Source organism: Salvelinus namaycush, chromosome 1, assembly GCF_016432855.1.
Source record: "Salvelinus namaycush isolate Seneca chromosome 1, SaNama_1.0, whole genome shotgun sequence".
Classification (NCBI taxonomy): Eukaryota; Metazoa; Chordata; class Actinopteri; order Salmoniformes; family Salmonidae; genus Salvelinus; species Salvelinus namaycush.
In genome coordinates this window covers 25,290,239-25,306,045 of record NC_052307.1, presented here as the reverse complement: position 1 = coordinate 25,306,045, position 15,807 = coordinate 25,290,239, and the positions used below count along the sequence as shown (strand labels likewise).

Below are 15,807 nucleotides of genomic sequence, written 5' to 3'. Positions count from 1 at the left end.
TTCCAATTTTAACCACACACTTGTTTGTATACATGGATTTTATAATGTTGGATGTTTTTCCCCCAACACTGCTTTCCATCAATTTGCATGGCAAACCCTTATTCCAAATTGAGTCAAAAGCTTTTGGGAAATCAATAAAGCATGAGAAGACTTTGCCTTTGTTTTGGTCTCTTTGTTTGTCAATTAAGGTGTGCAGGGTGAATACGTGGTCTGTTGTACCATAATTAGGTAAAAAGCCAATTTGACATTTGCTCAGTGCATTGTTTTCACTGAGGGAATGTATGATAAGGATAATGCAGAGGATTTTCCCAAGCTTGCTGTTGACGCATATCCCATGGTATTTATTGGGGTCAAATTTGTCTCCACTTTTGTGTATTGGGGTGATCAGTCCTTGGTTCCAAATATTGGGGAAGATGCCAGAGCTGAGGATGACGTTAAAGAGATTAAGTATAACCAATTGAAATTTGTGGTCTGTATATTTTATGATTTCATTTAGGATATCATCAACACCAAAGGCCTTTTGGGGTTGGAGGGTATATGTTTTGTCCTGTAGTTCATTCAATGTAATTGGAGAATCCAGTGGGTTCTGGAAGTCTTTAATTGTTGATTCTAAGATTTGTATTTGATCATGTATCATTTCTATTTATATGTTTTTCCAAAAAGATTGGAGAAGTGGTTTATCCATACATCTCTGTTTTGGATAGATAACTCTTTGTGTTGTTTGTTTAGAGTGTTCCAACTTCCCCAGAAGTGGTATAAATGATTGGAGACAGGCACAGGAATTTGTGATAAGGAGGTTTAATTCTCCACCCAAAATATACAACATGCCATGAAAAGGCATGGGGACGAAGCCCAAAACAAACACGTACAAAAACACAGGGATGTAACCTGAACAAAAGAGTTCGGTTAAACCTCTAATAAAAACACACGTGACGATACCCGCAATACACAACACAGTGCGAGACCCGTGATAGCAAATGTACAACAATACACGGGACGAGAACCGTAATAACAAGTGCACAATACACGAAATAACAAGCACAGGTACTCACAGACCAACAGACATGGGAACACTAACCGACAAAACAATGGTGAACAGAGGGCACATATATACAATTACTATTCAGGGGGAATGGGAACCAGGTGTGCGTAATGAAACAGTTCAGTGACGCCTTGAGGCCGGTGACGTAGGCCTCTGGAGCTGGTGCACAGAATGAGCAGCAGTACTGGGGGAATCCGTGACAATTATATTGATTCTTCAATTATATTGAGCTGATTTCTGATGTGCTGTTCCTTATTTTTCCGTAGTGTATTTCTGTATTGTTTTAGTGATTAACCATAGTGAAGGTGTAGGCTTAGGTTTTCTGGGTCTCTATGTTTTTGGTTGGATAGGTTTCTCAATTTCTTTCTTAGCTTTTTATATTTTTCATCAAATCATTTGTCATTGCTGTTAATGTTCTTAGGTTGTCTGCTTGACAGTTTTAGATTTTATAGGGAAGCTGAGAGGTCAAATACTGTATACTGTTTAGGTATTCTAATGCCAAGTTTACACCTTCACTATTACAGTGAAACGTTTTGTCCAGGAATGTGTCTAAAAGGGATTGAATTTGCTGTTGCCTAATTGTTTTTTGGTAGGTTTATATACCAATTTCCTTCCATCCATAGCATTTCTTAATATTATGTAGATTCTTTGGCTTTGCCTCATTATTGAGTGTTGCTCTGTTCAAGTAAACTGTGATTTTGCTATGATCTGATAGGTGTGTCAGTGGGCTAACTGTGATCGCTCTGAGAGAATCTGGGTTGAGGTCAGTGATGAAGTAATCTACAGTACTACTGCCAATGGATGATCTGGAGGTGTACCTACTGTAAGAGTCCACACGAAGCCTACCATTGACTATGGACAGACCCAGTGTGCGAAAGAGCTTCAGGAGTTGTGACCCGATTTTGTTGGTTGTCTTGTCATAATTGTGTCTAGGGGGCATATTTCGGCGGGAATGCTGTCACCTCCATGTAGGGTTGAAGTCGGAGGTTTACATACACTTAAGTTGGAGTCATTAAAACTTGTTTTTCAACCACTCCACACATTTCTTGTTAACAAACTATAGTTTTGGCAAGTCGGTTAGGACATCTACTTTGTGCATGACACAAGGAATTTTCCAACAATTGTTTACAGACAGATTGTTTCACTTATAATTCACTGTATCACAATTCCAGTGGGTCAGAAGTTTACATACACTAAGTTGAATGTGCCTTACACAGCTTGGAAAATTCCAGAAAATGATGTCATAGCTTTAGAAGCTTCTGATAGGCTAATTGACATAATTTGAGTCAATTGGAGGTATACCTGCGGATGTATTTAAAGGCCCACCTTCAAACTCAGTGCCTCTTTGCTTGACATCATGGGAAAATCAAAAGAAATCAGCCAAGACATCAGAAAAAAAATTGTAGACCTCCACAAGTCTGGTTCATCCTTGGGAACAATTTCCAAACACCTGAAGATACCACCTTCATCTGTACAAACAATAGTACGCAATATAAACACCATGGGACCACGCAGCCGTCATACCACTCAGGAAGAAGATGCATTCTATCTCCTAGAGATGAACATACTTTGGTGCGAAAGGTGCAAGTCAATCCCAGAACAACAGCAAAGGACCTTGTGAAGATGCTGGAGGAAACAGGTACAAAAGTATCCATATCCACAGTAAAACGAGTCCTATATCGACATAACCTGAAAGGCCTCTGGTCTGATGAAACAAAAATAGAACTGTTTGGCCATAATGACCATCGTTATGTTTGGAGGAAAAAGGGGGAGGCTTGCAAGCCAAAGAACTCCATCCCAACGGTGAAGCAACTGTGAAGCAAGCTGTAGGAGGGACTGGTGCACTTCACAAAATAGATGGCATCATGAGGATGGAAAATTAGGTATATATATTGAAGCAACATCTCAAGACATCAGTCAGGAAGTTAAAGCTTGGTCGCAAATGGGTCTTCCAAATGGACAATGACCCCAAGCATACTTCCGAAGTTGTGGCAAAATGGCTTAATGATAACAAAGTCAAGGTATTGGAGTGGCCATCACAAAGCCCTGACCTCAATCCTATCGAAAATTTGTTGGCAGAACTGAAAAAGCATGTGCGAGCAAGGAGGCCTACAAACCTGACTCAGTTACACCAGCTCTGTTAGGAGGAATAGGCCAAAATTCATCCAACTTATTGTGGGAAGCTTGTGGAAGGCTACCCAACACGTTTGATCCAAGTTAAACAATTTAAAGGCAATGCTACCAAATAATGATTTAGTGTATGTAAACTTCTGACTTCAACTGTAAGTGTTTGTTCCCCTGTGTGCTGAGAGTGTCAGGTTCTTGTCCAGTTCTGGCATTTAGGTCGTCACAGACAAGTACATGTCCCTGGGCCTGGAAATTGTTGATCTCCCCCTCTAGGTTGGAGAATCTGTTAACGTATGGGGATTCTATTGGGGGGATATACACTACTGTTCAAAAGTTTGGGGTCACTTAGAAATGTCCTTGTTTTTGAAAGAAAAGCCCACTTTTCGTCCATTAAAATAACATCAAATTGATCAGAAATACAGTGTAGACATTGTTAATGTTGTAAATGACTAGTGTAGCTGGAAACGGCTGATTTGTAATGGAATAAATACATGCAGCTGAAGTCGGAAGTTCACATACTAAAAAAATATTTTCATGTATGTTTTCATGGAAAACAAGGACATTTCTAAGTGACCCGAAACTTTTGAACAGTAGTGTAGTTAGCACACATGAGGCCATTTTTCTCTGTTGAGATCATTTCCATATGAATTTTCTAGCCAGATGTAAAATGTTCCTGTTTTGACTAATTTAATAGAGTGGGTTAGGTTTGCTCTATACCAAATTAGCATACCCCTTGAGTCTCTTCCCTGTTTCACACCTGGTAGTTTGGTGGATTTGACTACCAACTCTCTGTAACCTAGAAGGCAACCCGTGGGTCAGTCTCCTCTATACCATGTTTCCTGTAGGATTACGATGTCTGTATTTTCAATTTATTTGATGAAGTCTGGGTTCCTGCTCTTTAGGCCAAAGGCCGATGCCCTCAGACCTCTCTCTTTTGCTCTCTCTCTTTCTCTTCACACAATTAAATACAATTAAATTCAAAGAGCTTTATTGGCAGGGGAAACATATGTTTACATTGCCAAAGCAAATGGAATAGACAGGTTGTGCTTACCTCCCTCTCAGCATAGTAGAAGAGGTCCTCATGCAGCTCCCCATCAGTGAGAGCGATAATGACACTTGCGGTACGGTATCCTATAAACAGACACAAAACCTTTGATTCAGATCTAAATGCTGCCACAGAGCTATTAAAATAATAATAATGATAGACAAACAGACATACTTGAGAAATTAATATATGATGCAAGACTTACAACAGGAATAAATTGAAATATTTTTATTGAACTACACACCTTCAGAGTTTCCATAGTATATCTGCTCACTGGCCTGTAAAAGAAGAGGAATTGGATTGAAAAAGGACACTGGCTAAATCTGTCCTGTGAATAAAGCAACTATTCATACTGATACAGGTGCCATTTTGTCTCTGAACCATGTTCTTTGTTCTTGAGCCAGAGTGGAGATAGATGCCAGCTCAGAGCTCAGCTAAAAGCAGACAGCTCACCCTCTGGATGCCTTCGTGCATAAAGGTGTCTCCACCTGGAAGTACCCTCTGGAGCTCCTCCAGACCTTTACGAATCTGCTCCCTGAGCAAGCAGACCGAAAGACAGATGAGAGGGCAGTTCATACTCATCATGTATCACCCCTCACCCTGCAGAAGTCCCTGTCTCATTGATATAACTGCAGCTATAAAGAAGAAGTAGCTATAGGTATTGATGTAAATAGAGTCATCATAGTGATACATGTGGTTGATATGCTACTATTAAATCATACTGTCAAACTAAAACATTGGGTACAGCATTAAACTGCATGCATGCCCATAATCTTGAATGACAAGTGAGTCGCTTTAAGCCCTAAAAATAGAACTGTGCATTAATATTTAACAGATTACATTTTTTACTGTTTTCTTGTGAAATTCAGTCTTCTCCCTAAACTAAAAGCAGACACAGACAGATTTGAAATGACAAAGATAATTGTTTTTAATAAGCACAGAAACAATCTATTTATTGAAGTGGCCTTCCATTTCAGAGAGTAGTGATGGGCTTTGTGTGTGCTTCAGGTTTTAAGAGATCAAGCTGAGATTTGGGGATCTATTGCCACAGGACACTGTCCAGCAGAGAGTAAGGAAATTAGTCTTGTGTAAAATGAGATAGCAGATAGACCATAAACATTGAAAACGTTTCAGTGCCTGAAACTGTGCCTGAAGAAAGATTAGACACATATGCATCACATGATATATTATAAGCCACATGCTGAAGCATACAGTTTGCCAAGGGATTGACAGCATTGTCAGTTGAGCTCAATGTGAGGGTATTGTGATTTTTTTAATGTCTCTAATTCAATGAAACAAATCCTGCATGTTTATCTGGTTTCTGGGTTCTTGATAATCAACTCAGTTCAGAATCAGCAAATAGCTGACATCTTGTGCAGACGTAATACCCAAATCCTAAGAAAAAAGATTGTTCCCTTACCTGTCCTCTGTAAGCCGCATCAAAATCCTTCCCTCAGTAGAGAACACAATGAAGGACATGCGCAGCTGTGGACTGGAGAGAAATGAACAATACCCAGACCATTTATATTAATGTTATCTCTGTTGTCAGTACACTAACAATCACAAGAAGCAATGAAATACATCATACCCACACCATGTGTGGTTAATGGTTAATATTTGTGTTTATATTGAATTTATCTAAAGTTTATATTCATTACAGGGTCTTTAAACAATGTGGGACAAAGTACTCTCACCTTATGAACTTGTGAGCCAGATGTTCCACAAAGTGATAGATTTCAGCCCAGTGGTGCTGCACACTCCCAGATCTGCGAAGTGAGATGACATGTTGATGAGGAGTTTGCATAACAGAGTCTGGAGGAAATTGAGAGGTTAAGGTACCTGATTGTGAAAAGGAGTCAGGGGGGTCAAATTGTACTTTATCTGTAGAAAGGCAGCATCTGCCGTTAAACATTTTCACTATTATGTGGATCCTTCTCTACAGTCAAAGAGTGTTTGATGCAAAGGCTTGAATGTGCATCAAATATGCACACCAAACTTTTGCACTTCTTACAATATTTTCTGTAATCAACTAACAGAAAACAGATTTCTACTTAACTTCGTGCTACTTCTTCTGCACATCATGCTGTATCCCCACCTAGTGTACACGCTTCATCCTATCCAACCATTAAAGTTTGGGATGATGTTTATCTTGGCTGCATGCAGTCTTTCCCTGCCTGTGTGTAATTGTTATACAGTTCCTCAAGCTGTCTGGCTCCACTACTGTAGCAACACTGCGGCCTGTATGCTCTTCCTACCAGAAAATAGCTTCGGAAGCACACATTCCATTTGAACACGTAACCTTGGTTGAAGAGCAACAGTGTACAGTAGTGTATAACTCTGATTGATTTATTAGATAGTTGCCATCTTTGGACTGCCCCAATGATATCATGCTGCTGCAGAGCAGTGACATCATTCTTCTAAGATTACTTTCAATGTTTTTATAATGCAGCCCCAGTAATGATCTTAGTGTTATTTGAGTCAGGTAAATGATCAGTCATACCTGCAGTACCGGTCAACAGATTTTCTTTATTTTTACTATTTTCTACATTGTAGAATAATAAAGAAGACGTCAAAACTATGAAATAACACATATAGAATCATGTAGTAACCCCAAAAAATGTTGAAAAATGTAAAGATATTTGAGATTTGAGATTCTTCAAAGTAGCCACCCTTTGCCTTGATGACAGCTTTGCACACTCTTGGCATTCTCTCAACCAGCTTCATGAGGTAATCACCTGGAATGGATGTGAATTAACAGGTGTGCCTTGTTAAAAGTTAATTTGTGGAATTTCATTCCTTCTTAATGCGTTTGAGCCAATCAGTTGTGTTGTGACAAGGTAGGGTGGTATACAGAAGATAGCCCTATTTGGTAAAATACCAAGTCCATATTATTGCAAGAACAGCTCAAATAAGCAAAGAGAAACGACAGTCCATCATTACTTTAAGACATGAAGGTCAGTCAATCTGGAAAATGTCAAGAACTTTGAAAGTTTCTTCAATTGCAGTCACAAAAACCATCAAGCGCTATGATGAAACTGGCTCTCATGAGGACCGTCACATGAAAGAAGACCCAGAGTTACCTTTGCTGCAGAGGATAAGTTCATTAGAGTTACCAGCCTCATAAATTGCAGCCCAAATAGATGTTTCACAGAGTTCAAGTAACAGACACATCTCAACATCAACTGTTCAGAGTAGACTGTGTGAATCAAGCCTTCATTCCCTTTGGGTTGTGCCGTGGCAGAGATCTTTGTGGGCTATACTCGGCCTTGTCTCAGGGTGGTAAGTTGGTGGTTGAAGATAACCCTATAGTGGTGTGGGGGCTGTGCTTTGGCAAAGTGGGTGGGGTTACATCCTGCCTGTTTGGCCCTGTCCGGGGGTATCGTCGGATGGGGCCACAGTGTCTCCCAACCCCTCCCGTCTCAGCCTCCAGTTTTTAGGCTGTAGTAGTTTATGTGTCGGGGGGCTAGGGTCAGTTTGTTATATCTGGAGTATTTCTCCTGTCTTATCCGGTATCCTGTGTGAATTTAAGTATGCTCTCTCTAGTTCTCTCTCTCTTTTTTCTCTCTTTCTTTCTTTCTCTCTCATGGAGAACCTGAGACCTAGGACCATGCCTCGGGACTGCCTGGCTTGATGACTCCTTGCTGTCCCCAGTCCAGCTGGCCGTGCTGCTGCTCCGGTTTCAGCTGTTCTGCCTGCGGCTGTGGAACCCTGACCTGTTCACCGGACGCCATGTCTTTGTGAGACGCAGAGTAGGTGAACGGATTATCTCCCCATGTGTAGTTCCTACCGTAAAGCATGGAGGAGGAGGTGTGATGGTGTGGGGGTCCTTTACTGGTGACACTGTCTGTGATTTATTTAATATTCAAGGCTCACTTAACCAGCATTGCTACCACAGCATTCTGCGGCGATACGCCATCCCATCTGGTTTGCGCTTAGTGGTACTATCATTTGTTTTTCAACAAAACAATGACCCAACAGACCTCCAGGCTGTGTAAGGGCTATTTGACCAAGAAGGAGAGTGATGGAGTCCTGCATCAGATGACCTGACCTCCACAATCACCCGACCTAACCCAATTGAGATGGTTTGGGATGAGTTGGACCGCAGAGTGAAGGAAAAGCAGCCAACAAGTGCTCAGCATATGTGGGAACTCCTTCAAGACTGTTGGAAAAGCATTCCACGTGAAGTTGGTTGAGAGAATGCCAAGAGTGTGCTAAGCTGTCATCAAGGCAAATGGTGGCTACTTTGAAGAATCTCAAATATAAAATATATTTTGATTTGCTTAACATTTTTTTCATTACGACATGGTTCCATATGTGTTATTTCATAGTTTTGATGTCGTCACTATTATTCTACAATGTCGAAAATAGTAGAAATAAAACTTTTGACTGGTACTGTACATGTCAATGTCTTTGTAATGCAGCCCCAGTAATGATCTTATTGGAGTCAGGTAAATGATCAGTCATAATGCCTACATGTCAATGTGTTTATAATACAGCCCCAGTAATGATCTCAATGTTATTGAAGTCAGTTAAATGAACAGTCGTTGTGTGTTGTTGGAGTCAGGTAAATGATCGGTCATTATGTGTTATTGAAGTCAGTTAAACGAAAAGTTAAACGAACAGTCGTTGTGTGTTATTGAAGTCAGTTAAATGAACAGTCGTTATGTGTTATTGGAGTCAGGTAAATGATCGGTCATTATGTGTTATTGAAGTCAGTTAAATGAACCTCTTGAAGCTAGGGGGCAGAATTTTTATGTTTGGAAAAATAACGTTCCCAATGTAAGCTGCCTATTTCTCAGGTCCAGATGCTAGAATAATAATTGACAGAGTAGGATAGAAAACACTCTAAAGTTTCCAAAACTGTCAAAATATTGTCTGTGAGTATAACAGAACTGATTTTGCAGGCAAAAACATGAGGAAATCCAACCCGGAAGTGCCTTTTATTTTGAAAAATCACTTTTCCATTGCCTGCCTTTCGTCCATTTAAAGGGATATCAACCAGATCCTTTTTATGTCTCTATTTTGGTTGGTCAAGGCGTGAGTTGGGGTGGGCATTCTATGTTTTTGTTCTATGTTGTCTATTTCTATGTGTTTGGCCGGGTGTGGTTCTCAATCAGAGGCAGCTGTCTATCGTTGTCTCTGATTGAGAACCATACTTAGGTAGCCTTTTCCCACCTGTGTTTTGTGGGTAGTTGTTTTCTGTTTTGTGTCTATACCAGACAGAACGGTTTCGCTTTCGTTCTCCTGTTTGTTGTTTTTGTTCAATTTGGTTTTTGGATTAAATTATGAAGACTTTAAACGCTGCACCTTGGTCCACTCTTCCTTCAGCCCACGAGAATCGTTACAGAACTATCCACCAAAGGACCAAGCAGCGTGGAGGAGAGGGCTGGACATGGGAGGACATCCTGGACGGCAAGGGATCCTACACATGGGAGGAGATCCTGGCTGGAGAGCGGAGGCAGCAGGAAAGGGGAACCAGCGGTATGAGGGAACACGGCTGGCAAGGAAGCCCGAGAGGCAGCCCCCCAAAAAATGTTGGCGGGGGCACACGGGGAGTGTGGCAGAGTCAGGTTGGAGACCTGAGCCAACTCCCCGTGCTTACCGTGGCGAGCATGGGACTGGTCAGGTCCCTCCAGCCCGGAGCTGCCAGAGTCGCCCTCCAGCCCGGAGCTGCCAGAGTCGCCCTCCAGCCCGGAGCTGCCAAAGTCGCCCTCCAGCCCGGGGCCCGCTGCGAGGGTCCCCAGTCCGGGGTCGGCGGCGAGGGTCCCCGCTCCAGAGGCGCCACATAAGTGGGCCAAGCTTAAGGTGGAGCGGGGTCCACGTCCCGCACCAGATCTGCCACCGTGGATAGATGCCCACCCAGACCCTCCCCTATAGGTTTAGGTTTTGCGGCCGGAGTCCGCACCTTTGGGGGGGGTACTGTCACGCCCTGACCTTAGAGATCCTTTTTATGTCTCTATTTTGATTGGTCAGGGCATGAGTTGGGGTGGGCATTCTATATTTTTGTTCTATGTTGTCTATTTCTATATGTTTGGCCGGGTGTGGTTCTCAATCAGAGGCAGCTGTCTATCGTTGTCTCTGATTGAGAACCATACTTAGGTAGCCTTTTCCCACCTGTGTTTCGTGGGTAGTTGTTTTCTGTTTTGTGTGAGTACCTGACAGAACTGTTGCGTTTTGTTCCACTTTTGTTTTTGTTTCAGTGTTCAGGTTATAATAAACATCATGAACACGTACCACGCTGCACTTTGGTCTACTCCTTCTTCATTGACGAACATCATTACATAACCTTGGTAATTGTTCCCATCATTGTGTTCTCACAGTGTATGTGAAAGGGGAATAAAGAGATTAAGGGTTCAGGAAAGACACACAGTTATTAATTTAAAGGTCCAATGCAGCCGTTATCTCAAGATCAAATCATGTCAGGGTAACACTGAAGTACCTTACTGTGATTGTTTTAAATTCAAATGGTCAAAAATAAATGAAAATAGCTTCCCAGCTAGCACATAATGTTCTGAGAACCATATGTTTCTTAGAGCTTGGTGAGAACGTGGTTGTCCTGTCGTTATTTTGCATACAACTATAATGGAATTTTAATGTTTGTGCTTTTCTTATAACTAATTGATGTGTTCTATTTATGTGCTGTTCTATAAACCCATTTCTGTGTTCATGCAAGTGGCTGACTGAACGAATCCTCACTATCAGTCGCTGCAATTTGGCAGTACGCCCAGACCTTGTTTTGAGAACGAAAGATATCTCAGTTTCAAGGTCTTAGCTTAGAGAGAAGAAGCCTCATGCGTTCTGACTCCTAGAGATGAACATACTTTGGTGCGAAAAGTGCAAAGGACCTTATGAAGATGCTGGAGGAAACAGGTACAAAAGTATCCACAGTAAAACGAGTCCTATATCGACATAACCTGAAAGGCCGCTCAGCAAGGAAAAAGCCACTGCTCCAAAACCGCCATAAAAAAGACAAACTACGGTTTGCAACTGCACATGGGGACAAATATCGTACTTTTTGGAGAAATGTCCTCTGGTCTGATGAAACAAAAATAGAACTATTTGGCCATAATGACCATCGTTCTGTTTGGAGGAAAAAGGGGGATGCTTGCAAGCCGAAGAACACCATCCCAACGGTGAAGCACAGGGGTGGCAGCATCATGTTGTGGGGGTGCTTTGCTGCAGGAGGGACTGGTGCACTTCACAAAATAGATGGCATCATGAGGATGGAAAATTAGGTGGATATATTGAAGCAATGTGTCAAGACATCAGTCAGAAGGTTAAAGCTTGGTCGCAAATGGGTCTTCCAAATGGACAATGACCCCAAGCATACTTCCAAAGTTGTGGCAAAATGGCTTAAGGACAACAAGGTCAAGGTATTGGGGTGGCCATCACAAAGACTTGACCTCAATCCTATAGAAAATTTGTGGGCAGAACTGAAAAAGCGTGTGCGAGCAAGGAGGCCTACAAACCTGACTCAGTTACACCAGCTCTGTCAGGAGGAATGGGCCAAAATTCACCCAACTTATTGTGGGAAGCTTGTGGAAGGCTACCCGAAACATTTGACCCAAGTTCAACAATTTAAAGGCAATGCTACCAAATACTAATTGAGTGCATGTAAACTTCTGACGCACTGGGAATGTAATGAAATAAATAAAAGCTGAAATAAATAATTCTCTCTACTATTATTCGGACATTTCACATTCATAAAATAAAGTGGTGATCCTAACATTCCTAAGAGAGGGAATTTTTACTAGGATTACATGTCAGGAATTGTGAAAAACTGAGTTTAAATGTATTTGGCTAAGGTGTATGTAAACTTCCGACTTCAACTGTACATCTTTCACAAGCTTGTTTTCTCTGAGCATATCGTTAGCTAGTCCATACATGTCTATATTCTTTGTAGACGTAGTGCTTCGTGCTGAAAGATTAGTAATTTCCTGACATCCGATTGGTTACTGGCATTTACAGGCCCTTTCTGGAAACCTGATTGGTTAAAATACCTCATGTGCCGCGCAGAATTTCCTTGTTTGAAAATATCTCCAGCGAAGAATCAACGTAGACAAAATGAGAAAATCTCAAAGAATATACCTACAGTATGTGAACAAAAATAGGCGATCTCTGTTTGCCAATGTGAGAAAAGCAGTGAATGAAAGAAAACATTTGCCTGATCCACCAATTGAGGCAGTGGCAGTACAGGTAGTGGAGGAAAAGGAGGTAGCCCGCAGCAGCGCGTTAAGACACAGATTAGTTGAGATGAAGATGATAACTAGCAGCGATCAACCAGACAGCAGCCAGTCAACAGTGGCTTTTATTCCACATCTCAAATAAACCACCTTGTACATGATTTGATTTGTCAGTCCAGTGTCTAAACACTGGACTGCCAATCACCATGGACTTCACCAACTAGTGATTCTGTAATTATGTCATGATAGAATGTGCAGTGTTACGGCTCTCGTCGAAAGGAGTGAACCAAAGCTCAGCGTGGGGAGTGTTCATGATTTTTATTTTCAAAAAACACTCAAACAAAATAACCAAAGTGAAAACGAAAGCGCACAGTTCTGTCAGGTACAGACACGAAACAGAAAACAAGATCCCACAACTGAAGGTGGGAAAAAGGGCTGCCTAAGTATGATCCCCAATCAGAGACAACGATAGACAGCTGCCTCTGATTGGGAACCATACCCGGCCAACAAAGAAATATACAAACTAGAATGCCCACCCCAAATCACACCCTGACCTAACCAAATAAAGAAATAAAAAGGCTCTTTAAGGTCAGGGTGTGACATGCAGACTGTGAAGGTGATCATGATACATTTAGGAGGAGTGTTTACACTTCCTAGAGGCTGCAGGAGTGCTCCAGGAATAAAGAAAAATAAACATGCACTTAGTTTTCACTATGCAGTCCTAAAAATTCTTATTCATTAATCGAGTTTACTGCATCTTGAGCAGGAAGTCTCAATAAACCCATGCGTATACAGAACTATACTTCAGACACATTTATACTTCAGACACATCAGATGATACGGTGTCCCATAAAGCTGAATTGTGCACCTTCTAAAGTAAACAACTATCTTGTAATCTTAATCTTTTTGACCTGTTTCATTGACATACAATTATGTACAAACTGTCCCTAATTTCCCCACTCCACTGTGTCTCTCACAGCCTGTTTGAGTTCAGTGTGTACTGGCGGCTATCTATTGTTCCACAGGAAGGTTATCTCTAACCCAAACAACAGATGACATAAACAGGAGGGCAGTGGACCAGGCCTCGAAGAGTGAGCAGCCTCTAATTTAATTTCAGTCCCAATGCTCATCCCTCTGTCTTACTCTTTCCAATTACTAAGATATTGCATTATTGGATTGCTATATGAAAGCCAATTACCATTCACTTTGTTACTTTCACTAGTCTCCATAATCTGTTACCCTCAACTTGGACTCCTTTCCCAATAGGAATACCTCAATCACTACTGCTTCAACACACAGATCACTCTCAAACATAATTTAGCTTTTCCCCCAATTGCAAGGTTTAAAACAAAACAAAAACAAACATGACGACTTTCTCCATATTGGAAGGCATTGTTTACATTTTAGTATACCTCCAAAAAGTTACTCTACGTTCTTATTACCACTCTGTTGGATAGTTACTTTCTGCTTCAATATTTATTACATGCATATTATTTTAAGATTCATATGTAATGTTTTGGAGGGATCATTATGTATTAACTGGGTTGGCACTGTCTAAGTCTCCAGTAGATGTCATGCTCTGTCCATAATAAGTCTCTACCTAACACTTTAATGAATATTTGTTAATGGTTAAGACTATGTTTGATTTAGAAGTGTGGGGTCTTTTTATTTGGTTTTGGTGGGTTTTTCACTTGTTAGAAAGGATGCTGTACACAAATCAAAGTTTCTATTGTCAAAGTTTTGGTTGCACACATGCAACTTATCTTGATTAGAAGAAATGAAAACCCCAATGTAAACCTGATACCCAAAATATTTTAAATCTTTGAAATATCTTTAAATAATGTCTGAAGTACAGGAAAACTTAATAGGGCTGACTGACCGCTGACCTCTGTTCTGACTTTCTGGTGAGGCCTGATCACCCTCACTAGAAACACAGGAGACATTGTCTTTTTTATGGGCTATGTAAAAACAAATAATTAAGAAGAATAGTCCTATGTGTGATTCACACCACGAGAAGGACAGAGAGACAGAACTGTCTCTAGTCGATTTTACCATTACCCTATGGGACACAATTATGTCCTTATGGAGTTATCAAGAGATAATTCGATTTGTTATTCTAATTTGTTTATTTTTGATTTAACAGGCAATATTTTTTGGGGGGGGATGCATGATTCACGATGTGAGTCAGTTTTCCCAAGGTGGAATCCTTTCGTAAATATGAAAATGGGTTTTTTCACATGCTTGCCTGTAAAAGGAAAAAATTGATGTTGGTAATGGATGACAGTTACTCCAAATTAATTGAAGTTTTCCCTCACCTCGAGTGATTTGTATTGCTGTTGTTGTTTTCTTTTCTTTTCTTAGTTTTGTCTTGCTTCAAGAACAAATCTCATCAGATTGGGTCTGCTGGATGGTTAGGATTTCTCCCTAAGTATTAGCCCTCTGACTCTCTGACCTGTAACTCTGCAGTGAGATTGCCAAGATGATAGGGGAGTATAAGCCAATTCGGGGGGGGTTTCAATTGTGTGTTATTATTCTAAACTAAACTGTTGTTCTGGTCTGTCCTTTCTCGAGGTAATGGCGAAGGTGACCACAGATGGTATCTAGATGCATGGAAAATAATTTGGCCGAGAACAGTGTGAACCTCAATACCCCCTCTAATCGGCTGAAAATCACAAAAATGGTGTTCAGTATGGTCCTTCACCACTTCTACCGTGAGAGTCCGAGCCAGCAACCTGTACCAAGCATCCAGAAGCTATCAACTGCCTTTTCTCTCATGTTCTTTCTCTCAGGAGTGCAACATGGGTCTATGTGGAGTGAGCATGGAAAGAGGTCCAGTTCAAACTTCTCACATGCTACTGGTGTACTGGTAGGAAAATGGACAAAGACATAATGGACTGTAAGGTCCGTTATCAAGGGTCATCCACTTTGAACATGTGCCATTAAAAGGACAAACTGAAACACTATCTGAAGAAGGACATGAAAAAATGGCAGGAAAGGAAGGATGAGTGCCGGGGACGGAGGGGGTTGGTCAACCGTGCCTATAATTGTAGTTCTGTCCATGAGCTGTTCTTGTCTATTGATGTTCTGTATTATATCATGTTTCATGTTTTGTGTGGACCCCAGGAAGAGTAGCTGCTGCTTTTGCAATAGCTAATGGGGATCCTAATAAAATATCAAATACCAAATTGATTTAGGCTTATCCAAAATTGTTTATTTGGGATATCAGGTTGATTGTGGAGGTCTGCACACTGCGAAACGTATACTAATTTAGACTAAGAATGCATAACAATACCAATCTGTCATTACCACAAGTGATGAGGAAAGTGAGAGTCTTTCTTAGCAAGGTTGGTATAAAACTGTTATAACATGTGTTCTCTCTCTCTTCCCTGTGAATTGTTCTTAAAATGCTG

The 15,807-nt window shown here is 41.0% G+C and overlaps 1 protein-coding gene across 5 annotated transcripts in view; it reads right to left on the bottom strand.

The window, feature by feature from the left end:
* The window catches only part of antxr1a (ANTXR cell adhesion molecule 1a), a 59,016-nt gene that overhangs the window by 34,969 nt on the left and 8,240 nt on the right, over positions 1-15,807 (bottom strand). For all 5 annotated transcript variants that reach the window (XM_038962083.1, XM_038961870.1, XM_038961813.1 and 2 more), the window contains exons 2-6: positions 5,909-5,980; positions 5,635-5,706; positions 4,668-4,749; positions 4,459-4,492; positions 4,221-4,300 (exon numbers count right to left, since the gene is read on the bottom strand). In XM_038962083.1, coding sequence (XP_038818011.1) covers positions 4,221-4,300; positions 4,459-4,492; positions 4,668-4,749; positions 5,635-5,706; positions 5,909-5,980 — 340 coding nt within the window. The remainder of the gene's footprint in view (positions 1-4,220; positions 4,301-4,458; positions 4,493-4,667; positions 4,750-5,634; positions 5,707-5,908; positions 5,981-15,807) is intronic.